This window comes from Vicia villosa, unplaced genomic scaffold (assembly GCF_029867415.1).
Source record: "Vicia villosa cultivar HV-30 ecotype Madison, WI unplaced genomic scaffold, Vvil1.0 ctg.001848F_1_1, whole genome shotgun sequence".
Taxonomy (NCBI): domain Eukaryota; kingdom Viridiplantae; phylum Streptophyta; class Magnoliopsida; order Fabales; family Fabaceae; genus Vicia; species Vicia villosa.
Genome location: NW_026705750.1, coordinates 181921 through 207779, shown reverse-complemented (window position 1 = coordinate 207779; position 25859 = coordinate 181921). Strand labels below are relative to the sequence as shown.

The window sequence follows — 25859 nt, the reverse complement described above, 5'->3', positions numbered from 1 at the left end:
TTACTGGATTGAACCACTTGAGAAAAAACTTTTTGAAAAACTTGTTGCTTGATTGTCGGTAAACTTTGCTGGAGGTAAGTAATTTTGTTTAGGGACAAACAAAACTCTAAGTTGGGGAGAGTTTGTTAGGAGTAAATTAATGGTAAATTCATGTGTTAATAGAAGTGATTTAGTCTCCAAACCAATGCAAAATGTGATGAATCCATAGGTTTTTATGAAGAATTGAACTGAATAAGTTTAGTTCATGTATAAAGCAAATCGAATCACTTGTGGGTGTTATTGTTGCAGGTTTTGAGCTGAATTGGAACTTAAGAAGAACATGAGGAGGATAGAGAGCTTGAAGTCTCAAAGGCAAAGGAAAAAGTTGGTTTTTGCAAAGGTCGCGCCGCGAGAGTTCTTCCTTGCGCCGCGAAAATATCTCTGTTCGAGGGGCGCGCCGCGCCAGCCCGTTGCCGCGCCGCGGCCTCGGCGTTAAAAGCCCAAAAATTCTGTTTAAAAGCCCTAGCTTCCAAGAGAAAAAGGGGTGGTTAGAGAACTTTGTGAAGAGCGAAATTAGGAGAGCATTCTGAGTTTGCAATCAAGAACAACAATTGAAGGCCAATTCTTTACCAATTGAAGACATTCCATTGATGAAGATGAATCCTTCTATTAATTCTTGTGTGTTCTTCATGTCTATGGACAGCTAAATCCCTCTTGTTGAGTCTAAGGTAGTAGTTAACCTATGATTATACATTACCATTGATTAATTCCTGTGAACAATTATTTGAATTCATTATCAATAAGAAACCTTGTTTTTATTCTTAAATTATCGTTGAATCTTTGATCGAAAGAAAGGATTTAACTTTTGCCCTAGGTTACTATATTGATTCAATTGCAATTTGCAGAGATGGAATTGGAATTGGGTTTTCATAATTATCGTTCTTAATCACTATTATCGATATTGATATTTGGAGAGATCGAATCTCATACCGGTAAAAGTTTATCTAATTTGATTTGCAGACATGGAATCTTATTTGAGGATAAGTGAAGATAGTGATTCAAAGGATTGTTCTATTGGGAATTAATTGATAATTGTATAGGATTAGGTTGATGAACTCTAAAGGCTCAACATCTTTCTTTATTTGTTAACACAAAGTCCTTTACTTACTTTTATTTTATTATTTGCTTTTGATATTATTAGAAGTATAAAACAAACCAAACCAAATTTCCTAACTCAAAATAAACAACTATAGAACGGCAGTGATATTAACCAATCCCTGTGGATACGATATATTACAGAAAATATTTACCCACAAATACTTTCAACAGGGATATGTGGTGATTCTGATGAGTATTGTAGATTGAGTACGGCGGAGTGATAAATCTAAGTTTGTAAGAAGTAGGTTAGATTCAAACCAGATAAGTTATTCTCTATCAAGAATGAATTTCTTTTATGTTCATATGTTATATTTTTCCTGTTTACTTAAAACCCATTTAACTCAAACTCAAGAACTCAGAATCCGTCGAACGGCAGTTCAGTAGCACTAATCTCTGTGGACACGATAATTTCCCGGATAAATATTTCCAAAACTTTTGTTGCTTGCCGCTTTACCCTTTCAACAGTTAGTAAAGGAAAAATTAAAGAGAAATGCAGCGGAATAAAATCTACTTTAATATATAATAACATAATATTTGCGAAATATTTTTTACTGTGTTGTTGTAGCCTGCAGTTCAGTTTCTAACTATTCAATGGACGAGCATGACGTAGGTTTCGACACTGACATTGAAGAAATAGATGTTCAAAGATCAGGTTGTAGATTATTTTATAAATATGTTTCTTTCTTTCAAATTTCATGATGTATTATGTATTTTACCTAACAAGTGTACATATTCATTTAGGAGAATACTACGATTTAGGTGACCCATCATTTGAGTGTCAGCAATGTGGTGCAAATATGTGGTATATGGAGAGGAAGAACAAGTGTCGACATTCTGCTAATCCTAAGTTCTCAATGTGTTGTGGAGAAGGAAAGGTTCAAATACCTTTGTTGAGAGAACCCCCACCCGTATTGCAGAGCCTGTTGTTCGACCAAAACAAAAGTGAATCAAAACTATTCCAACAACAAATTCGTCTTTACAATATGATGTTCGCATTTACTTCTCTGGGTGCTAAAATGGACAACAGATTTAACAACGGTAGAGGTCCTCCTAACTATCGTATTCAAGGTCAATCATGTCATCGTATAGGTAGCATGTTACCATTGCCAGGTGAAAAGGCCCGTTTTGCCCAACTCTATATATTCGATACTGAACATGAAGTTCAGAATAGAATTGATATTTTCAGGTTTATTACTTTAGCTACGTTTGTTTCATCACCGTTTATTATTTTGTTGTTGCAATTTTCAACAATCTGAACTTTATACGTTGGATGTTTGCAGAAGAAGGAACGAAGTTGATATTAATATAGTGGAAAATTTGTCTTCAATGTTATATGAACATAATGTTCATGCTCAGTCTTTTAAGATGGCAAGGGATAGACTTTCTGAAGGCAATGTGGCAGATCTAAAACTCCGTCTCATTTCTGAGCGCCAAAATGATGGAAGAATATATAATCAACCAACAGTTTCAGAAGTTGCTGCTCTCATTGTTGGTGATGTTGATACTGCAGAAAAAAGGGATATTATAATGCAAAAACAATATGGCCAACTTCAGAGAATAGATGAATATCATACGTCTTATTTAGGATTTCAATATCCTTTACTTTTCCCTTACGGTGAAGATGGTTACAGACCAAACATACGGCATCGCAAAAAAGGATCTAACACGGTTCGTAATGCAGAAACAACGGCTACGGTATCGGAAATTGAGGATGTTCCATGGGAGGAAGCAACCAAGAGAAACAGACTTACAATCAGAGAGTGGTTCGCCTTTAGGATCCAATCAAGAAAAAACGAGGCACAGACAATTCTCAGGTCAAGGAGGTTGTTCCAGCAGTTTTTGGTAGATGGTTTTACAATGATGGAATCTGAGAGACTTCGATGGTTAAGAAAGAATCAATCAAAACTACGAGTAGGGAAGTATGATCATCTTGCAGATGCTAGGACAAATGGACATACACGTGGTGCAGCTACAAGGAAAAGAGTTGTCCTACCTTCGTCGTATGTTGGAAGCCGTAGATTTATGGATCAGTTATACTTTGATGGCATGGCAATTTGTAGTTATGTTGGATTTCCTGATTTGTTTATTACATTCACATGTAATCCCAATTGGCCGGAAATACAGCGCGTATTAAGTTCTGCAAATCTGAAAGCGTCCGATCGTCCGGATCTCATAACAAGAATCTTCAAATTGAAATTTGATGCGTTGCTGTCTGATTTGACCAAAAAGAGTATCATGGGAAAGGTTCTTGCGTGTAAGTAATTTATAACTTTGATTAATTTAATTTCCTTATTCATTTTGAATGTCATATTATAAACCAATATCTGAATTTTATATTTGTAGATATGTACACAATTGAGTTCCAAAAAAGAGGTCTGCCCCATGCGCACATATCAATTTTCCTTCATCCGTCGAGCAAGTATCCAACACCTGCTGACATTGATCGTATCATATCAGCAGAAATATCAAACAAAGACACTGACGAAGAGTTATATAACTTGGTCAAATCTCACATGATACACGGACCTTGCAGAAATGCTTTTCGTAATTCTACGTGTATGAAGGAAGGAAAATGTTCTAAATACTTCCCTAAAGAATTCAGACGTGATACGATCGTTGATCAAGATGGATATCCGGTTTATAGACGAAGGGACAACGGACACACAGTTTCTAAGAATGGAATTGAGATTGACAACAGATTTGTTGTTCCTTACAATTCAAAGTTATTGTTGAAGTACATAGCTCATATTAATATGGAATGGTGCAATCAAAGCACATCCGTCAAATATTTGTTCAAATACATCAACAAAGGATATGACAGAATAGCTGCTGCAATTGTCATGAATGAAGATGGATCTGTTTCGCAACATGACGTCGTTGATGAAATAAAGCAGTATATTGACTGTAGGTACGTTTCTCCAAGTGAAGCTGCTTGGAGAATTTATGGTTTTTCTATTCATGGAAGAAAACCAGTTGTAGAAAGACTTCACTTTCATGCTGAGGGACAAAATTCTGTTTTCTATACTGATGTCAGCCCTATTACCACAGTCCTTGATAAACCGAGCGTTACTGAGTCGATGTTTACATCTTGGTTTGAAGCAAACAAGAAATACGACGGAGCACGCCAACTAACGTATAGCAATTTTGTTTCAAAGTTTGTATACGTTAAGAAAAAGAGAGAGTGGAAACCCAGACAAAAGGGATACACAATTGGAAGACTAATTTGGGTTCCTCCAACTACTGGGGAATTGTACTATCTCAGGATGATGCTAACACATGTTAAAGGACCGAAAAGCTATGATGAAATAAAGACAGTAAACAATGTTAAGTACAATACTTTCCGTGATGCATGTTTTGCTATGGGATTTATTGGGGATGATCGAGAATTCATATCTGCAATAACAGAAGCATTTCATTGGGGTTCTGGACATTATTTGAGATTACTTTTTGTTCACATGTTATTGTCAAGTAGCATTAATAGGCCTAAGCATGTATGGAGTAAAACTCGACATCTGTTATCTGATGGAATTCTTTATTCTCAGCAAAGGATTGCAAACAACAAAGGTATATTTTCAATTGTGATCAGAATAATTAATTTCTAATTTGAAGATATTTTCCTATATTTACCATCTATTTGTTTATATAATTTATTAACAGGTCTGCGGCTAACAAATGAAGAAATTCTCAATCTAACGTTGATTGAAATTGAAAAACTTCCTCGACGCAGTTGAAAGAGTTTAAATGATTTTCCTGGAATGCCAAAACCACATGGTTACATAATTGAGGAGCTTGGAAATAATTTAATTTACGAAGAGAGAAACTATGATCCTATTGGACAACTTCAAGAGTTTAATACGCTGTATAATAACCTCACAGGTCTAAATAGCAGTTAACATCAATTAGCCAGAAGAATTTCATATTACTTAGAAATTTATATTGCTAATATGAAGCATCTAAATTATATGTTCACTTAATTTCAGATGAACAAAGAGATGTTTTCAAACAAATCTTGACGGCTGTTGATACCCAGAACGGAGGCGTATTCTTTCTGTATGGATACGGCGGTACAGGAAAAACATACATGTGGAGAACATTAGCTTCCTACATAAGATCAAGAAGACAAATATGCTTGACAGTTGCCTCTTCAGGTATTGCATCCCCGTTGCTCCCCGGTGGTCGAACGACGCACTCTAAATTTAAAATTATGATTCCCACACTTGAATCTTCGACATGCGACATTAACAAGGGTAGTGACAGGGGTGACTTGCTAAAAGTATCAAAATTGATTATTTGGGATGAAGCTCCGATGTGTCACAAATTTTGTTTTGAAGCTTTGGATAAAACCCTCAGAGACATCATGGGTGGATCCAGGTCATCGGATAAAATCTTTGGTGGGAAGGTAATTGTGTTTGCTGGGGATTTCAGACAGATTCTACCGGTTATTCCAAGAGGCAGTCGTTCAGATATAATTCATGAAACTATCAATTCATCATACATTTGGGATCATTGTAAGGTTTTGAAACTTACAAAAAACATGAGGCTTCAGCAATCTGGGAAGACTACATCAGCATCCGAGTTAGAACGGTTTTCAAATTGGATATTAAAAGTTGGAGATGGAAAACTAGCAGAACCTAACGATGGCTATGCTGATATTGATATCCCAGCAGATATTTTGATATCTAATTTTGATGATCCCCTTCGAGCAATATTCGTAAACACTTATCCAAATTTTGAAGCTAACTTCAATAATGTAGCTTTTCTGCAGTCAAAGGAAATATTGGCTAGAACAATTGAGACAGTAGATGAAATAAATCACTATGTATTAGACAATCTTCCAGGTAATATTAAATTTTGTGTGAACATTTATCCGAAGATTTTTCACTTCCATCTTTAACAGATCGTAATATAAAGTCACTCCATTTTCAGGGGGCGAAAAGGAATATTTAAGCTCTGATTCAGTCGACACGCATGATGGTGATGGCAATGAATGTTTTGATGTTTTAACTCCCGAGTTTTTGAATGGATTGAGAACTTCGGGACTTCCTAATCATAAGATCAGATTGAAAGTAAATACTCCAATCATGCTGCTCAGGAATATTGATCAAGCAGAAGGCTTATGCAATGGAACACGTCTAATCATTACAAGATTGGCTGATCATGTTATTGAAGCCAAAATAATTTCAGGCAAGAACATCGGCGGTGTCATTTATATTGCACGAATGGACACTACTCCAACGCAGACGCCATGGCCATTCAGGATGACACGAAGATAGTTTCCTATAACGGTCTGTTATGCTATGACTATTAATAAATCTCAAGGTCAGTCGTTGGATCAAGTTGGCATATATTTGCCGAGGAGCGTATTCAGCCATGGCCAGTTTTATGTTGCAGTTTCAAGAGTAAAGAGCAGAAAAGGCCTTAAAATCTTGATCCATGATAAGGAGAAACATCCATTGACCACCACAACAAATGTGGTCTTCAAAGAAGTGTTTGAAAATGTGTAGTCTATATGTTTTTTCAATATCTATGGTAATGTTGTTATTGGTAGAGATTTTGTGCTCGGTTGCCTAAAATTAGGTTACAACTTAAACAACTTATTAACTGTCATGAATTAAAGATTTGATATGACCTTTGCATACTGATAACATATTTTCATTTGTAAAGTTGGATTGAAAAATGATGATGAATATTAGCTGGCATAATAACAATTATTACAGAACACCATCAATTAAAAGATTAGCAAAGGCAAAAATTGATGTTGATAACCATTCTTTAAATCCATTACAGAACCATCGATGATTACAATCTAAGTACCATCAACAACAAATTTAAAGCTACAAGTAACAGCTTTACATATTCATCAGCTACTTTTTTTCCCTAAGTACACAAACATCAGATCTAAAAATGGAATCATGGAGAATTCTATGAAATCTCCAACTTGAAGATTTTTTGACTTTGCAAAATCGTACCATCCAACTCCAATATGTTTTTCATACTCATTCCTTCCAGCCCTAAGAATACGACAGTGATATCCCTTACCGTCAATAAGATCTACCATCCTTATTGCATTTTGGTCTTTACGAAAACATGTCCTTGATATTTCCATTGGAATATTCTGCATTGCAACTTTCTACTTATTAATCTCAGATATCTATAGATCTATATACGGCAGTGGATTTAAGTGGGTTTTGAACTTACCAGAGCATTTTGGCCTCGCATATTCGCTTCTGTGACATTAGATTTCCACTTTACCTCCCCGGTGTGATCAGCCATGCATTCAGCTTCTGTAAGAAACCCATCTTTTATGAGTGTTCCAAACATCTTTTCCTGCTCTTCCTCAAACTCTTTGTTAATGTTACGTGCCCATTCAAGACTGTCTCTCTCAGGATCACTGAAACATATATTTTAAAGAATAACACTGCTATTAAGCAAAGAGATGAGAAATCAAGGGAATCCAGTTTTTTTATTACAAGATGCATGCAAACAATACTCACCTGCTTGTTGGAGAAGGGACAAATGGAACTCCCCACTTCACCATATCAAAATTAAATTTTATAAGACAATATTTTGATGCACTATAACAATAATTTCTATATATAGATAGTAATACTCCTTATAATTGGGCCAGACAACACTGATGGGCCTACATATTTTATATGGACAATTTCCCAAGATATTAGGTAAACGAGTTTTAACAACAAAAAGTAATTATATATATTATTTTAGTAGTTCATAGATGTTACAAATCAGGTCTTTAAATATCCATGGGCCTATATTTCCCTTTGTACATTTAATAAATATTTTGGTGTAATTTTTTTTTTTGCTACGTAAATTGAAGTTGCTATATATCCAAGTTGACTGTATAATATGTATTATTTATAAACTCTAATTTGGTTTTAACATGGTAAATTGTTTATCAAACAAAAATTTCTTAAAAAAACATTTCATATAAACTTTATAACTATTATATTTAGTTAACTTTTATAATGCATATAAATAAATTATTCTAACACACATGAGCCAATCATGATGGCCAATGTAAAGGAGCAACTATTAATTATGTAGAACATTAAGATGACCAAAACAAGTAACCATTAAAAATTTTCCAGGCCAGCAAAAAAGTGTTGATAGAGTTCTGTAGCATTGCAGTAAAAGTACCAACCCATAGGGTCATCAAACAACATTGTTCAAACAAGTTATAACAGTGACCACCAGATACAAAAAATTAAAAGAGTTTGGTCTTTGAAACTAATTAAACAACAGAACAGCAAGCAAGTTTCTTCCACAACTTTTCAACAGCCCCATCATTTCTTCTTCATTGTAACATAAATGAAAGTACCATGTCGCGCCAACTGACAAGTCAGTGTGTCACCTTTCTTGAACCCCTTGGCCTTCACATAGGCGTATCGTCCTTGAGTCATGTATTTCTCAGACGGACTTGGAGCCCCGTTGCGGTATGCCGTCTTCACAGTACACTTGAATTGTTGATACAAATCACAATCTCTAATAGTTACCTCCTTCTGATTACTTGCCAAGCAGTCTATTTCTATCTGCTTAGGGAAATGCTGCAACAACACAAAGATTCATTAAATAAACACCTGAGATCGGCAAAGTATTAAAATATGAGGAAGAATTTCAGTATGCTTACCTGGACATTATCCTTTTTTACTTTTGAATTCTTTATAGCAATATCCCAGCAGTACGTTGGCTTCCCCCCCCCCCCCCCCCCACATTCTTATCCTAACATTTGAAAGATTTTTTCCCTTCTTCGCAAGTTTCATTGTGCTCTTCTCATTCCCATCTGTAACGGCTCTTTTGTTGGCAGTCCTTCCCAGATTCTTGCTATTTGTTCTCTTCTCAACTGCAGTTGCTTTCTTCTCAACTGTTTTATCAACAACAGTTTTGGACTTCTCAGTCTTTTTGTTAGTTGGTACATTATCGTTCCCAGAGACAAGGGGGACATCATCTTCTTCAACCTTAACACTACTCATAGGAACAGCAGTGTTGTTGACATCTGGAACAACTGCAGGGGAATTCTTGCAAGTTTCTGCAAAGGTAACAGATTTCTTCGAATTTGCTTTACCCTTTCTAACTGACTTGACAGATGATTGTTACTGAACCCTCTGCAACCTCATCCACGAGTTTTTGTATTTCATTCATTGTTGTCTCCTCACTGAAAGAACAATTATAATTGCATGAGGACATTATGAATGCCAAATACAGAATAATAACCCCAAGTATTACTTAAGTCAGCGAATAATTGAAAGATTAACAACTTTAAAATATATATAAGATGACACTCTTGACTGAAAATAAAACACTTATACTTTATAGACTAACACAATCAGGCAAATAAATATGCAATAGAAGTTTCGCCACAATATTCCGAATACCGGATCTGGGAAATAGTAAACAATAAACTCCATTCACATTATTTTCTAAAAATTGCACAAATCTATTTTAGCATGCAGCAGAAATCAAAAAACCCTAAAACCTAAATAGATCGGACATGAAGAAAATGCCAACATAAAGAAATTAAACAGGAATTCATGTTTCTAACCTGATGACTTCTTCTTCGGCGTCTGATAACCACTCATACGTTGGCTTTCTTCCACCCCTCATTGTCGTCATTTCTTGCTATCTCCAGAAGTGATGTCAGTTTTTTTTCTAAACGAGTGGAATGAAAACGAGAGAAGTGGTGTAATGTGAACAATCCAAAATATATATGTGACTCAACTTTGCACGCTTCCTTTTCCCTAGACGTCTTCAGTAAATGACTCCTATCTCAATCAATCATAACTGTTACCTATGATCCACCGTGTAACCAAAGCATTTACTAAACCATTTGGAAACAACGCTTTGTAGTGTAACTAAAAAAAAGGCATTTAAGTTATCTTTATCTGTTAACTTCAAACATACATGCATACACGAATTTTTTTAGCTTTACCAATACCATGCAGTGTTTTTATATTCAGTTTTCCTTTGTTTTTTTTTATTACTTACTCTTTACTAATTTTTCCCGCGTTTTAAAATACAAAGTTTATATATTTTTTATTTATATTCTACCTTTTTATTAAAATCTACTTTTTAGGGATAATCAATATATTTTATCAACTGTTTTTAAATCAAATATTACTTTTTATCATCACATTTAATAATTCAAACATATGTTATCATAATTAAAAATTTAAGCAAATATTAGTTGATAAATACTCCATATATAATTATTTTAAAATTATTAAATACACGTTAGAATCAATTTTACAAACAAAAGTTGTCCAGTTGTTTTTTCCCACTCACCTAATAATTAAAAATCAATGACTCAATATAATATGAAATTTATATTTCAAATTAATATTATATCAAAACACTTTTTATTGGGTGTTAACTTTTGGAATTTTAAATTGGGTCATGTCATAACATTTATTAACTTCTTATATTTTCCAAATTGTTAATTTTCTTTAATATTTAATCTTATTCTAATAATATTACTTTGCATATTGATCCCACTAATTTTAATATCCTACGGAAATTAAATTTAAACAAGCTATTATTAATATTTTTTAACACTTACTATTATATTTCAAAAACAAATTCAATTTATATATCTTTTGGTATACATATTTTAGTGAACTATAATTCATGTTACAATATTTCTTATACATATTGATATCCTTATGTATATTTTTCAACATATATATTATTAACAGTTGTATCCAAAATTATCATCATGTTAACAAAAATACATACATATATATATATATATATATATATATATATATATATATATATATATATATATATATATATATATATATATATATATATATATATAATATATATATATATATATATATATATATATATATATATATATATATATATATATATATATATACATATTCCCCATTCTCCTATTAACTTTACATATAATTCTCAAATTAGTAAAATCTGAAACATAACCACATTATAATAACAGCAGTACATAACACTAAATGTAAACCATGCTCATCATTTTGATTTTCATGCATTACTGCAAATCATACCAGTATTATATTGCAATTATAAAGTAGCTATCATAACTGTTACAATCCAAATACAAACTATGAATAAGAAACATAAAAAGTCTGAAACATCACATGAAACCACATACAATTAAAACAAAAAAACTCAGCAACATCATTCAAAACAAACTACTGTTCTTCCAAATCTTTACACTCCTTCATCCAGTATAGCCATCAACACCTCAACAATACATATTCACTTAAACCTGCATTACACAAGAATCATAATTTCGAATAATTTCCAGAAACATACAGAATAACAAACAAAGTATTTAATGTGTAAAAGATATTCCTAACCATTGTTTTTAGCTTCTTCACCAACTCTGTCCATATCATCCATTCACTGTCATCCAAACGACGAACATAGACTTAATGCGTGAAATTGAATAAAAGTCATTTAACCTAATATCATGCTTTTTCGAAAATCTTTGAATAAGATTCTTATACCTTTCATTTTCAAAGGCAATCTTCCCAATATACACTGAATTGGATATTTCTATCATTCTGGGATTTATCTGCAGTCCGACACTTCCCAGAACATCAACTACAAATTCGACGTCTTCAAGTAAAGCAAACCTCAAACCAGCCCTCATTTCCTGATGCTTCCCCGACCACCTGATTCCAAGCATCTCATTCTGCCACACCCTTGATATGTTCTGAATCTTACTCCCCCTTTCCCAGCCGCATGCAATACCGTCCACTGCATGCAAAGCCCACTCAGTGCACAACTTGGTAATCCGTTGTTTCTTCATCTTCAACCTCATTCGCAGCAGCTTCGATCTTTGCTTCATCTTCCGTTTAATCGCGAATCGTTGCAGAGGGTCTTGAACCACAAGAAATTTCATAGATCTACATAATCAGAAACAATCATAAACGAAAGTCACATTTCATAAAAAACAAACGAAAGACAAAGATTGGATTACAGAAAAAAATGATCAAGGATCTGCAAGCTTTCGCAACTTGGGAGAAGCTACCCATTTTTCTTCCCACTTACGGATTAGGTTTCTTGCTTTAATACTTTAAGCGTGGGACTTAATAGGTCATTATCACCATATGTACTCAAAGGCCCATTACCTGTTAGACTTCCTTTTAGTAGGTAAACGTGCACAAGTTTTTGGAAACTGTTGAAATGCCTTTTTTCTGTGCATGCAGAACTAAATATAATCAACTCTTTTTAAGAGTAATAATTAATTTCACACTATTAATATATAACTCAATTTGTTAATTGTGTGGGAAAAAATATATTGATTTATATTTATTATAGAATGTAATACAAATTTTTAATTATTTGCTTTGATAGATTATTAAACGTGTTAGTTTACTTAACATGACTTTATATTTATAGCAAAAACAATTAAGAATTACAAATTAAATTTATATTGATTTGATAATCATCATTGAAGAAACTGTTTCTCTTAATTAATATATATTTTAATATAATTCTTTAACCATAACAATATTATATTTATTCATTATTTATACCGACTTGACGTGACCCGTGCGGGCGCACGGGTCCTTTACTAGTAAAGCAAGAAAATAAATGACAAAATTTAAAGAGATAGAGTTAGAGAGATGAACATGAGATTTATACAGGTTCGACGAAATGTTGGCTTAGTCTTGTTCCCAAGAGATCTTTTTGAGAGTTCACTAAACTACTTAAGCTTCTATAGGTTATGCCCACAAACCTTTGATATGAGTGAATCATGAGATTTTACATTAACTTATTCCCATAACCAAAAGAGAGTTTTTATCACTAAATGAACTGATGAACCAAGTAGAGATTTTAGGGATGTCAATGGGGCGGGGCGGGGACGGGGGATACATTCCCATCACAATCCACTCCCTCGAATTTATTCCCCATCCCCGCTTCGGGTCCCCGCTATGGGGGAATTTTCTCCCCCATCCCCGTCCCCGCGGATCCCCGCGGGTCCCCACGGATCCCCAAGGTTCATGCGGAGATCCATAAGCATGATTTTTTATTTATTATTCTAAATCAAATTAATAGTAAAAGCTTTAAAAACTAACCACAAAAAATTTAAAAATTATTCCTTTATGATAAATATATTGCTTTAACAATATTTAATCTATGATATTGAGTGTCATGACCACAAAAATTTCAAACTAAAAAAATATTGAAATAATAATTTAGATCCTACTCTTTTACTAACAAAACATATATATTTTAAATTTGTGTATAAGATTAATTATATGAAATGAAAAATAAATTTACATAATAATTTAAATTTATACATAAATTAAGGACATTATGTTATTTTAGGCGGGGCGGGGACTCCACGGGGCGGGGGATATTTACGTCACCCCCGTCCCCGAAGTGCCTTCGGGGAGACTTTATTCCCCATCCCCGTCCCCGTGGGGAGAAAATCCCCCGTCTTTGGGGCCCCAAACGGGGAATTCCCACGGGGATCCCCACTAACGGAGGCAAGTTGACATCCCTAGATTTTACCAGGTAATCTCAATAACCAAACATAAATTTTACCAAGTTGAATTCTTTAACCAAACAAAGATATTCAATGGTTGATTTCAATAACCAAACTCGAACCTTCAATAGTATCACAATCTTGAAATAAAACAATGGCATGACAGTAATACAACACTTTTCTCCAAACAATTTTTACTCACAAGGCATTAAAACAACTTTTGTGAAGAAAATGTTTAAAGAGAGAGAAAGAGAATGATAAAATGTTAAGAAAATGGAAAATTCTGAACTTTGGTGTGATTTCGAATGAGGAGATGCCTCCTTTATATATAATAAAATTAGGCTAATACAGAAAACAATCCATGAGCCGAATTAGTGAGATAATAAATTAGCCTAATCGATTACTCAAGAAAAAATGGAAGATTTTGATTTCTAGTCATTGTCAATCATTAAGGCTATGTTTGGGAGTTTGGAGGGGAGGGGAGGGGAGGGGAAGGCTTCCAAAAACAGAATTTTAAAAAAATGTAGGAAAATATTTGACATTTTTTGAAAAAATGAATTTGTTTAGAATGATAAAAGAGTTATTATAATTAATAAATTTTTAATTTTCAAAATAGTATAACAACCTAAAAGATATTTGGAAAATTAGCCTAAGGCTATGTTTGGGAGTTTGGAGGGGAAGGGAAGGGAGAGCTTTGAAAAATAGGAGGAATTGGGTGAAAATGATAAAAAGATTTTGGGTAGGAGGGTTTTGGAGGGTTTGAGTTAATTCATAACACCAAAAACCCCATAAAATAGGGGAACTCAAAAATTGTATTGAATGAGGGTTTTAGAGGGTTTTGAAGGGCTTACATAAATTTTCCAAATATCTTTTAAGTTGTTATACTATTCTGAAAATTAAAAATTTAGTAATGATAATCACTCTTTTATCATTCTAAACAAAATCATTTTTTCAAAAAATGTCAAATATTTTCCTAAATTTTTTTAAAATTTCATTTTTGAAAGCCTTCCCCTCCCCTCCCCTCCAAACTCCCAAACATAGCCTAAGAGAATGTCTCATATGATTATAGACTCAACCAAGAAAAATAATCAATTAGGTTTATAGGTCTAATATATTATTTAGTGGAAAAAGTCTTCAAATCAATTCACACACTCTCTTAATTAATTGGTTAGGCTTCAAAAAGATTTTTAAGTGATTTTATCAAATAAAGAGAAATCTTAAAGATATTTTAGGTGTGTGTCTGAGTTTCCTTGATATCTTAGGTGTTATTCTCCCTCTTTCACAAGACTTTTATAATTCAGACAAACAATTTTATAGATTATAAAACAAAATTCAATTCTAAAATAAAACAAAAAATTAAAATCCCTTTGATTATCTTCACAAAAACTCTTCAATTTTCATAATTTTAAAGCTAAAAAATTCATTTGGTAATTCAATTTTATAAAGTTGTTTTTTTGGTAATTATTTAGACGCTTCTATGTACATGAACTTTTGTGAATCAAAATCACCAATCATATTTAGATTTTGTGAAGCATAAATATATTTTAAAAGTACCTGTAAGTTTATCTTTGGCAGAGAACTTGATATTAGCTCATGGACATACACCATAACATATATTAAACTGATAACAGCATATGCATAATGAACCTTATTCATATCTTCTCCATGTTATTATAAATTATAATTTTCTCATGTTAAATCTATCTAACATCTTCTCAATGTAATAATTTTTTAAGGATTCTCTTGCTCACTAGGGATCTCCAAAACACATTAATGAACTTGGATAGTTGAAATGTTACTTGTTTTTGCATCTTCAATCAAATCTAATTGCATTAAATATATTAAAAAAATCAAATTTTTTGTTTTATTAATTTCTCTCCAACCTTGCTAGACAGGGAGAAGTTTTGTGCCATTTAATGGCCACCTTCATTCATGCCTCCATCACAACAATCATCATACTACTTTCAACCAAACCTGCCATTTCAACGCCAGTATTTAACAGAGCATAAAAGAAGCCCAATAAAAAGGACCACAAACATAATTTAGCCTATTTTTAAGAGGCTATATCAGATAGAGACTTGGTGGTATAAACGGTGAACTTGAGTCTCAAAAGATAATCCATTGCAACTAAAATAAACAAATTCAGGCAGTTTTTGTAGGAATTAGTTCCTACATAGTATTTAAGAACTATTGCCATGGCCCATAGGCAATTTATTCAACCCTTGTCTGTAATCACTATAAATCTTTCATTTTAGAATGCAATTTACAAGCCAAAATGCTTTTCTAAAATTTCTTTGGATGTGCTGCCAAAACCATTAGCCACCTTCTTCATTTCTTCAAATTTCTTCAGTTCCTGCCTTAATTGTTTATTTCTTTCCTCAACAATTTGAAGCAAGGTAGTTGAATGAGATGGACCTGCTGCTAACTCAGACTTCTGTTCATCGAGTTGCTGAGAAATATTTAGTAAATAATCCTTTTGTGTATGAAGGCTTTCCTCTGCTAGCTTATATTCACACTTTTGAGATTTTTCCAGATCCTCCATAGCCTTATCAAACTCAGCATCAAGTTTTAATAATTCCGATTGATAATTAAAAGATTTTGTTCCTTTTTGAACATTTAAATTCTTTAAAGGATCTTCGTCGTCTGAAGTATCGATCGCAGCATTGCCGTTACCGGTAGAACCTGTTGGTTACCAAAATGTTAAACACTTAGCTGAAGTATTAAGCATACAATCAGTGCAAAAGTAATAAGTAATATTAATAGAACATTTACCTGAAGAATTAGCAGTAATTTTGGCATCAACATTCAGGATATCTTCAGTATTAGTCCCATCATGTTTAAGCTGAAGTAAAAGACCGAATTCGTCACGACGTTGTCTTGTAAGATTTAATCAAGGAAACGAAAGAAAGAAATTTTTTAAGTATCGCTTGAAATTAATTTAACAATACCTTTGACATGGCCAATGTAATAAGGCTCATAAGCTCCTTTGCAGCGGTTTTCTCTGAACCGCGCAAGAGACAAATGCCAAGCCCTAGAATTTTTTCTTTTGTAGCATCATCATCAGCATGGATAGCTTCACAAGTTTGTAGAAGCTTATTTGCATGAGCAATCAGTTCAGTCCTCCCATCACAGCGCCAACAGAAATACTCAGCGTCCAATCCAATCTCTCCTCCAACAGTACCAGCCGAATAAGATCGAAGAGCGCATTCCAGATGACAAACATGGCCGCAAATATTATCGCCTAGCTCTTTTTTGCACATGATATAGCTATAGCCGCCATAAGCTGAATCAACTGATTTGTAGCAAAGAATGCAGCAACATTCACGGCAAAATTTCGATTCAACACAGCAGATATCACACGGAGCAAATGGTGAGTTTTCTTTTTCTTGTTCCAAAATCAAACTGCTGCAGGTCTTATTCCCAGCTTTGCATCCACCGATGTCGGAATCAGATTCAGGCTGCTGTTTTAATTCTAACTGACGAAGAAGTCCATCAGATCCAGCAACAGGATTCATATTGCCTACAATGCAGAACAACCTTATACGTTACTGAACAAGTTTTACAACAAGAAGAAAATTCAACATTCAAAAGCCCTAGAATTTCAGAATCACAAGATAAAATTAACAGTATCATGAAAAAGGCCTTCATTTTCTGAACCGAAATTAATTAACAGTATGATTAAAAACAAAATGAGTAGAGAGGAAAGAGAGATACCAGGAAGACCAGAGGGAATGCTCCAGCTGAAAGAAGCAAAGAAATCAACAAGACTAGCGTCAGGGAAGAATTCTTTGACGTAGCGTTCAACAGCAAGCTTGCTTTTGAATCCACCGCGGTGAGAGGCAGCAATACGCCGAGGAAGATACAGATACCGGTCCCTAAAGTTACCGTTGGACGAAATCCTCTGGCCAGCTTTCCACCGCCAAATGTCGCCGGGATTCGGAAAATTTTCTGGTGCATAAGGTAAACCGTCGCCGGATCCTTCGGGTGCCACCGGTGGAAGATCGGAAGCCCCGTCATTATCAAACTCCATGTCTGTTAGGGTTTATAGGAGCAGAGAAATTAGATTTCGATAAATCGATATGTGATTTTTGTTTTTGTGAAAATGATGATGACAATGGAGAGTGTGGAGAAAAGGGTAAAGTTGAAAACGATTGAAATTGAGAATGAAGCGCCAAGAGAGTATGAGCTTAACAGCTTCAGACAAAAGTCCGCTCTTCATGTTTTTCAACTTAAGCGCATCGGACGGTCTTGGTTTAATTGTGATATTTTTTGAAGACTTAATTGCAATTTTTGTCCCTCTATTATTTATATTTTTGGGTTTTGGTCCCCCTATTTTAAAATCTGGAATTTTAGTCCCTATATTTTAGTTTTTTGAGAATTTTGGTCCCCCTGCAAATTTGAAGGCAATTTTAAATGAAATGACGCTCTTATTGATGATGTGTAAATGTCAGTTCAGTAGTAATCTGTTCAAAAAAGTTATTTTTATTTAAGATTTATGGTGGACATGTAATTAATCTGAGTTCCATTTTATTAAAAAATACCTTCGAATTTGTCGGGGACTAAAATCCTCAGAAAAACTAAAATAAAGGGACTAAAATTCCATATTTTAAAATAGGGGGATTAAAACTCAAAAAAATGAATAATAGGAGGATTGATGGTGCAAATGGCTCATGATTGATCTGAGATTCATCTAGGGCGTGTTTGGATTGACGGTAGACAGAATTGATTCTAGCAGAATTGAGTTTGGTAGAATTGATTTTATCATAATTGAATTTAGCAGAATCAATTTTAGAGGCAGAAGCTACAAATTCGAACTTCAAATAAAATCAATTTTGAAGACAAAATCAATTATACTTTTGACTAATCAAACATCTTAAAATCACTCAAAATCAATTATACATCTTTAGAATTGTTTTTGACCTTTTTAAAAGCTAAACCAACACATGCACTTAGAGATTTCCTCGAATTCTCACACAAATTATCTAACTTGATAAACATATATACAATTTTATCAAATCTATGTTAAAATTTATATATCTTTCTTAAGAGATCTGAAAAACATTAAAATATTTATATCTTACTCTCTCAATAATGCATCATTTAAACTTACTCGAGTAGGACATAGTATTGGACCATAAATAAACAAAATTTATCGATTTGTCATAACAAAGTCTTATCTAGAAAAGAAATTAAAAGCTTCACTAATTTTATTTTTTCAAAATTTGTAAACAACCACATTGCTAAAAAAAAATAGCACCATTTTAAATTGCCTACACTTTTTGAGTTTAGAGACATACATTGCACCACAATCCAACATAAGTAGGGCACAATAATTTGAACGAGTAATGGTAAAAGACACAAAGGGGCAAGGGCACAATCATTTCAATAATTTCAATGCACATTTATATAATTTCAACCAAAATTCCCTACTTAAAAGTAATATATATGCCACAAAGAAGAATGTTTGCAAAAAAAATTAGAAATAAAAGTTGTGTTACTAAGAAGAATTTATCTAAATTTTACATTATTCACTAATTCTTGTAAATATGCTATGAAACAGTAATTTATATAATTCTAATAAAATAAAGTTAATTGTGGAGAAGTAGGCAGGTGCGTACCGGGTGATCTTAGATTTGGTCTCCACCACATATATTGAGTTTGATAGTAACTGTTGGGAAGATTTAATCGAGGCATTAGATCCTTTGTTGCTCTTGTTGTTCTTGTTATGACGGTAGGATGAGAGCCTAAATCTTAACACCAAACTCGTAATAACTCGTCAAAGTGAATACCGAACACCTATCCAGTTGTGACTGCTAACACAAGCGACACCACTGCTGATAATAATATTAATTAATAAAATTCATAAAAACAAATATTGAAATCGATATTTGATGCAACAACACTAAATCGCAAGCACGAGATGAGCAAAAAATTAAATTTATAGAATCTTCATATAGATCTATATCTAAAATTTTCTTCTAAGGAGGAAGCCAGATCTTGAAAATAAATCTTTTGTATATATGCCACTCTGAATTAATCTACAAAATCTTCATCGATTTTCGCATGAATGTATAGATATGATGAGAGTATGAATTTCAACTAGAGGCCGCTGAGCCGGAAGGTATGAGAAATGGGAAAATATGGAACTAGTTAACAAAACCTAATCTAAAATGGTATTCATTTTATGTTGGGCTTAGATTTGTCGGGTTCGATTTTTTATTCATAAAAATGGTATGGATTTTTTAAAATGGATCAATTTGGTTCTTGGGTCAATTAAGGATACCCAATATTTTATGAAGAAGTCCAAAGTTAACCTCAAACATTGAATTGTTTTATTGCTCATATATATATATATATATATATATATATATATATATATATATATATATATATATATATATATATATATATATATATATATATATATATATATATATATATATATATATATATATATATATATATATATATATATATATATATATATATGAATTAACAAATTAAAGTTAGAATCTATTAAAAAAGAAAATTATTTTGTTTAATTCGTTTATGCACTTGTTTGGATCGTTTCCCCCTGATATCACGCATTAACCCTTGCTATTTGATACAAATAAAGGTGATTTAGAATCCTAGGGTTTGAATGTTCTTGAGCTTCATATGTTTTCCATATTTTTTTGGATTTAAAATTGTGTGCACAGTTTGAGTGTGATTCGTTGTAGTGTTTTAGGTTGTGATTGATTTTTAAAATGTTAACATGATCATTGTTGTTTTGGGATGGAGGAGTTTCTGTGTGGTTGTTGTTGTGTTCTTGAGAGATGGAGAGTTGAGAGAGAAGAGAGAGGAAGAAGAAAAAAAGACACCCATCTCTTCTCTTAAACTCGAATTAGGGTTTTCCAACCCTGGGCCATTTGGGCCCATTCCTCTCAACACAATGTCTCCCTTTTACTTCTACACCCCCAATCCTATTAGATTGGCAGACTGGGCCTTAGGCCCAATATATTTCTCCTCACCACCTTTTTCCACTCACGCACCCCTGCTGATGCTAAGTTAGTAGAGGTTTGGGCCTGGGGCGTGTGCACCACCTCTTTCTTTTTTTCTTTTTTGTAATTTTTGGCCTTAGGCCGAATTTATTTCTTTTTTTCTTTCTTACCAAAAACCCCTATTTCCATTTCTCACACCCGTTTTTGTTCTTTTATTTTCATTTTCTAATTGATTTATTAAAATAGATTAATTCAAAACACTATTAACATGAATATTAAATAATCAACGCCCCACTTTATTGTGAAATAAAATCATATTATCTTCACAACTTAACTAATTTATTTTCACAAATCAAACCGGATGAAAAAGGACTAGTTAGATGTATATCCCTCTTTTCCCTTAGTAATTGGGTACATGTCGTATAGCTTGCCTTTTGAATATTTGTCATCCTCTCAAAACTTAATAACACAATTTAATTCAACTTGTTCCTTCACGGATGAAAAAGGATTAATCAGATGTAATATCCCACTTTTCCCCGAGTATTTGGATACAAGTTGTATAGCTTGCCTTTCGAGTGCTTGGCATCATAGAGGAATTTTGACTCGATTCATATTTGAACCTCTTTTTACAATAAAATACCGGATGAAAAAGGATTAATTGGATGTATATCTCTTTTTTCTCTGAGTATTCAGATACAAGCCGTATAGCTTGCCTTTCGAATGCTCATCTTCTATTCAAAAATATAATTATTAACCGAATTTAGTTCATTCTTTAGTGGAAGAAAATAAACTAATTGAATGTATATCCCTTTTCCCCGAGCATCTAGATACAAGCTGTTTAGTTGACCTTTTGGGTGCTTGTCTTTGGTTAAGGAATCGTAACTCAATTCGTCTCACATATTTTTAAATTAAAATCGGATGAAAAGGAATAATTGGACGTATATCCCTTTTCCTGAGTATTTAGATAAAAACCATATAGCTTGCCTTTTGAATACTCGTCATCCACCTAAAAACATCTTCTACCAATCAAACCAACTTTTTCCGCCTCAGTGCAACCAAAATATTTTTCATAAACGAACGGTGTTTTGTCCATTCCAAAGCGAAGCAAAAATAAAGTTTCATTTCTCCCATTGTTTCATTTCTCCCGTGTGTGATTACGAAACAAATTTTCCCACCTAAATGCGGTTAAAACACGATCTGATGGACTTTTGGATCACGTTTTATCCATTCCGACGCAAAGCACAAACAACGTTCACTTCTCCCATATGCGAGTAGCAAGCAATGTTTTACCGCTCGAATGTGATATAAATATCTTTCTCTAAAATCAACCAACCAACAAACTTTTGCCACGCAGAACTACATAGATTTGAGTTCCCCATCGCACATGGAGATACGTAGGAGAGAGATTCAACTTCTCGTCAAACACCCTAATAAAAAACGTATTTGTGGGGTTCTAATATCTTCCCTGCGTGTAACTGACTCCCGAACCTGAATTTGATTGTGATGACCATATTTTTGTTCTTTTAGGGTTTTATCGATGTATTCCCCTTTAAAAAAATTTTGGTGCCGACTTTATTAAATTTATAGCGTTTATTCGCTTGAGTATTTTTCGCGCCGCAACAATAGGGAGATAAATATGACATTGTATCTATAAGCAATAAGGTAACCCATATCAGGAATCGTTATCCATTTATTCATATCTTGCACAGCCATGGTAGCAACTCATAACATACTCCTAATTGTAGAGATCGTGTCATAGAAAAATTTTGGAATACAATTAAGGGTGTTGATGAGCTTGAGTAGGGCTGGCAATGAACCAAACTAACTCGAAAATAGTTCGAAACTCGATTCGAAAATTAAATCGTTGAACTAGGTTCATGAACCAAATGAGCTGAGTATGAGCTAAAAACTAAGCTCGTTAAATAAATGAGCTGAACTTGAACTATACATAGTTCAACTCGTTAGGTTCATGAGTCAACTCGATTGTATATGAGATAGATTATATTGTCTTTAAGAGTAGGTTTGAAGATTTGCTCTAAATCTTAGTATCATATTTTATTTTAATCTAGTGAGATAAATATTTCTACAAATAATTATACAAATAAAATTAACATTGAATAAATTTCAATCTTATAGTAACTTTTATTTTATTTCAAATTTTTTATTTAAAAAATATTAATTTAAATTTTCAAATATATATATATATATATATATATATATATATATATATATATATATATATATATATATATATATATATATATATATATATATATATATAAATAAATATAAGTAGACTTTAAAAAATTACTTTTAAGTTGGTGAAATAAGCGGGTTGAACCTAACAAGAGTAATCTAACGAGTTGAACCGAGATGTTCGTGAACTTCTAACAAGTCAAGTTTGAGCTGGAAAAAAGTTTGTGATAAACTCGAACTCGAACTCAAACTCGGCTAATTCTTAAAGAGTCGAGTTTGAGCTGAAAAAAAGTTCATCTTAAACTCGAACTCGGCCAATTCTTAACGAGTCAAACTGAGCTGAGGCAAGTTCGACTCGACTCGACTCATTTCCAGCCCTAAGCTTGAGTATCTAATTGCGTCCAAACCAAAGAGCATAACTCTTTGCCTTATCCAAGTAGAACTGCAATAGCACAAAAACCATAATTTCCATTGTCAGTAACATCAACAATGTCATCAATCTATGCATGTAGGAAATCAGAAAACTGAGACAAGTAAACATCTCTTGAAGATTTGATGGATGCTTTTAGATGCTTACCAGATTTTTAAAAAATTTCGATAATTTTTTTGTTTTTTCAGAAAATTACTTGACTTTTCAAATTTTCAGGTATTCCTTCATCAGCAATTTCAAAAAATCTGGCTAAATAGCATTCTTTTTCTAGAATTTACCAGATTTTTCGTATATTTTCAATATAAATGCAAAATTTTCACAAAATGCGAAAAAAATCGTACCAAAATTTTTTAAAATAACTATTGAAAATTTGGAAATTATAACTTAAGAAAAGTGAAAATTATTGACCAATTATAATTTTTCGATGGTAAATAATTCAAAGTGCATTTTTATTAGTACTCAAATATGTGGGGTGACAGATATAATTAGGGATGGCAAAATAATCCGTACTGGCGAATTAAATTAGTCATAGATACGAGTCGGATGGCTTAATAAATATCTACGGATAAAATAAATTGATATGTAAATACCCGTTATTTAATTAATATGGATACAAGTTTAATGATACTTGAGTCTGCGGATATTTGTATTCGTTAATAAATTTAAAAATTATATAAATATCATTAGTCTAAATTATTTAAAAAATAAAATAAAATTGTGATGAATGAAATTAAGCTTTGGCAACTAAACTATTGCAGAAATAGTGTCACAATTTGTTGTATACAAAATGGTTTTAAACCCAAAATAGTTTTCTAGCATAATATTAATTGGTCCTAGTTCTTTTGCTTTCAATTTCTATTTCATCCATTATGCATAGAGACATATAAAAGTTCTATTTTAAAAACTCCTCCGAGTCACATAGTTTTTAAGAATCGAATTTGGTTATGAATGGTATAGATCCTATGAGATAATTATTTATGTGTCTTTAAAAGAAGTTGAACAATTTTTTTCAAAAAAAAAAAATTGGAAAAAATGTTATCCATAAATAAATATATAAATCAGTGTTTTAAAGATCAGATCGAACCAGATGGTCAGACCGGGAACCGGAGGGGTCACTAGTCTGATCTGGAGTAGGTATGCTATTGAACCAGTGAGAATCGGTCAAAACCGGAAAAACCCGGTGAACTGGCAGTTTTAGAAAATCGGTGGTTCAAATGTATGCTCTTTTTCTTCCGCACAAAACGACGTCGTTTTCATGATTTTTTTTTAAAAAAATATATCATTAAATTTTATTCAAACCTTATTTGGAACAACTTTTTCCCTGTTTGCAATTATACCTGATTTAAAATTTATTTAAATTTATATTTTGTAATATTTTGTTGCGAGTGATGATTATATTTAAAATTTGAATGTAAAGAATAAACATGTGAAATTATGATATTTTAAAATTTTGTAGGTGTTGTGATATTTTTTAGATACTAAGTTATCTGGTTCGACTGATTTAATAAATATATAGTATTGCAATAGAGACTGGTTTATTCAACCGAGTTATCTGGTTTAACCCGATTTAGTCATACAATTCGACCAATGACCCAGTGGTTCAACCAATGAACCAGTGACCCAGTAGCCTCGCCGGTTTTTAAAACACATATATAAATATTCGCGAATAACTTAAAACCCACAAATTACCCACATAACATATATCCAGATATGAGACAGATATAAATGTTATATTTATCTAAAAGACTGACACCATATCATACTACCCGTCCTTTACATCCCTAGGTATAATATGGGTGGGAATGAGATGTTAAATTCTCATCAAAGTCCCGTATGAGTCTTTAAGATTATCTATGGATAGTGTAAAATGAACGAAGCGGAATTGAGTGGAGTGGAACGAAGCGGATCGGAATGGAATAAAGATGACATTCCATTGTTTAGGTATTTTATGAAGGAATAGATATATTTTGTCATTCCGCTCAAATCGGAGGGTATAAAATATTATGGAAAATGATGAAATGCATTATATCCGGTTCCGCTTCATTCCATCTGATTTAATCAATCCAAACAATAAAACATAAATTTATATCATTTCATTTCACTCTTTTCCATCTAGGGTTGGCAATGAACAAAATAAACTCAAAAATAGTTCAAAATTCGATTAGAAAATTAAATCATTGAACTAGGTTCATGAATCAAATGAGCCAAATATATATGAGCTAAAAACTAAGTTCGTTAACTAAATGAGTTGAACTTGAACTATACATAGTTTGACTCGTTAGGTTCATGAGTCAATTTGATTGTATATGAGATAGATTATATTGTCTTTATGAGTAGGTTTAAAGATTTACTCTAAATCTTAGTATCATATTTTCTTTTAATCTAACAGTTTTAATGGATAATTTATATTCTCAAGTGAGCAAAATATTTCTACAAATAATTATACAAATAAAATTAACATTGTATAAATTTCAATCTTATAAGTTTTATTTTATTTCTTTTATTTAAAAAATATTAATTTAAAATGTCAAATAAATATATAAAAAAATAGACTTTAAAATATTACTTCCGTAAAATAAACGAGTTGAACCAAGTTGAACCGACATGTTTGTGA

At 32.7% G+C, this 25859-nt stretch overlaps 1 protein-coding gene and 1 pseudogene across 1 annotated transcript; one reads left to right on the top strand and one right to left on the bottom strand.

The window, feature by feature from the left end:
• Positions 1-1728: 1728 nt before the first annotated feature.
• Positions 1729-6641, top strand: LOC131636884 (uncharacterized; annotated as a pseudogene).
• Positions 6642-15738: 9097 nt separating this feature from the next.
• Positions 15739-19450, bottom strand: LOC131636872 (protein TITANIA-like). Its single transcript, XM_058907458.1, has 5 exons — positions 19258-19450; positions 17354-17671; positions 16588-17159; positions 16412-16481; positions 15739-16321 (listed from the first exon to the last, which is right to left on the bottom strand). The coding sequence occupies exons 1-5, from the start codon at positions 19331-19333 to the stop codon at positions 15903-15905; spliced, it is 1455 nt and encodes a 484-aa protein (XP_058763441.1). The 5' UTR covers positions 19334-19450; the 3' UTR covers positions 15739-15902.
• Positions 19451-25859: the final 6409 nt, after the last annotated feature.

What these genes read in the sequence shown, in the direction of transcription:
- LOC131636872 (XM_058907458.1), bottom strand. Translation starts at nt 19,333, where the DNA reads ATGCCTCGATTAAATCTTCCCAACAGTTACTATCAAACTCAATATATG. An exon ending in ACCAAATCTAAGATCACCCG is followed by an intron (nt 17,672 to 19,257) that starts GTACGCACCTGC and finishes AAACCCTAACAG; the next exon opens with ACATGGAGTTTGATAATGAC. An exon ending in AATTACTGCTAATTCTTCAG is followed by an intron (nt 16,322 to 16,411) that starts GTAAATGTTCTA and finishes GGTAACCAACAG; the next exon opens with GTTCTACCGGTAACGGCAAT.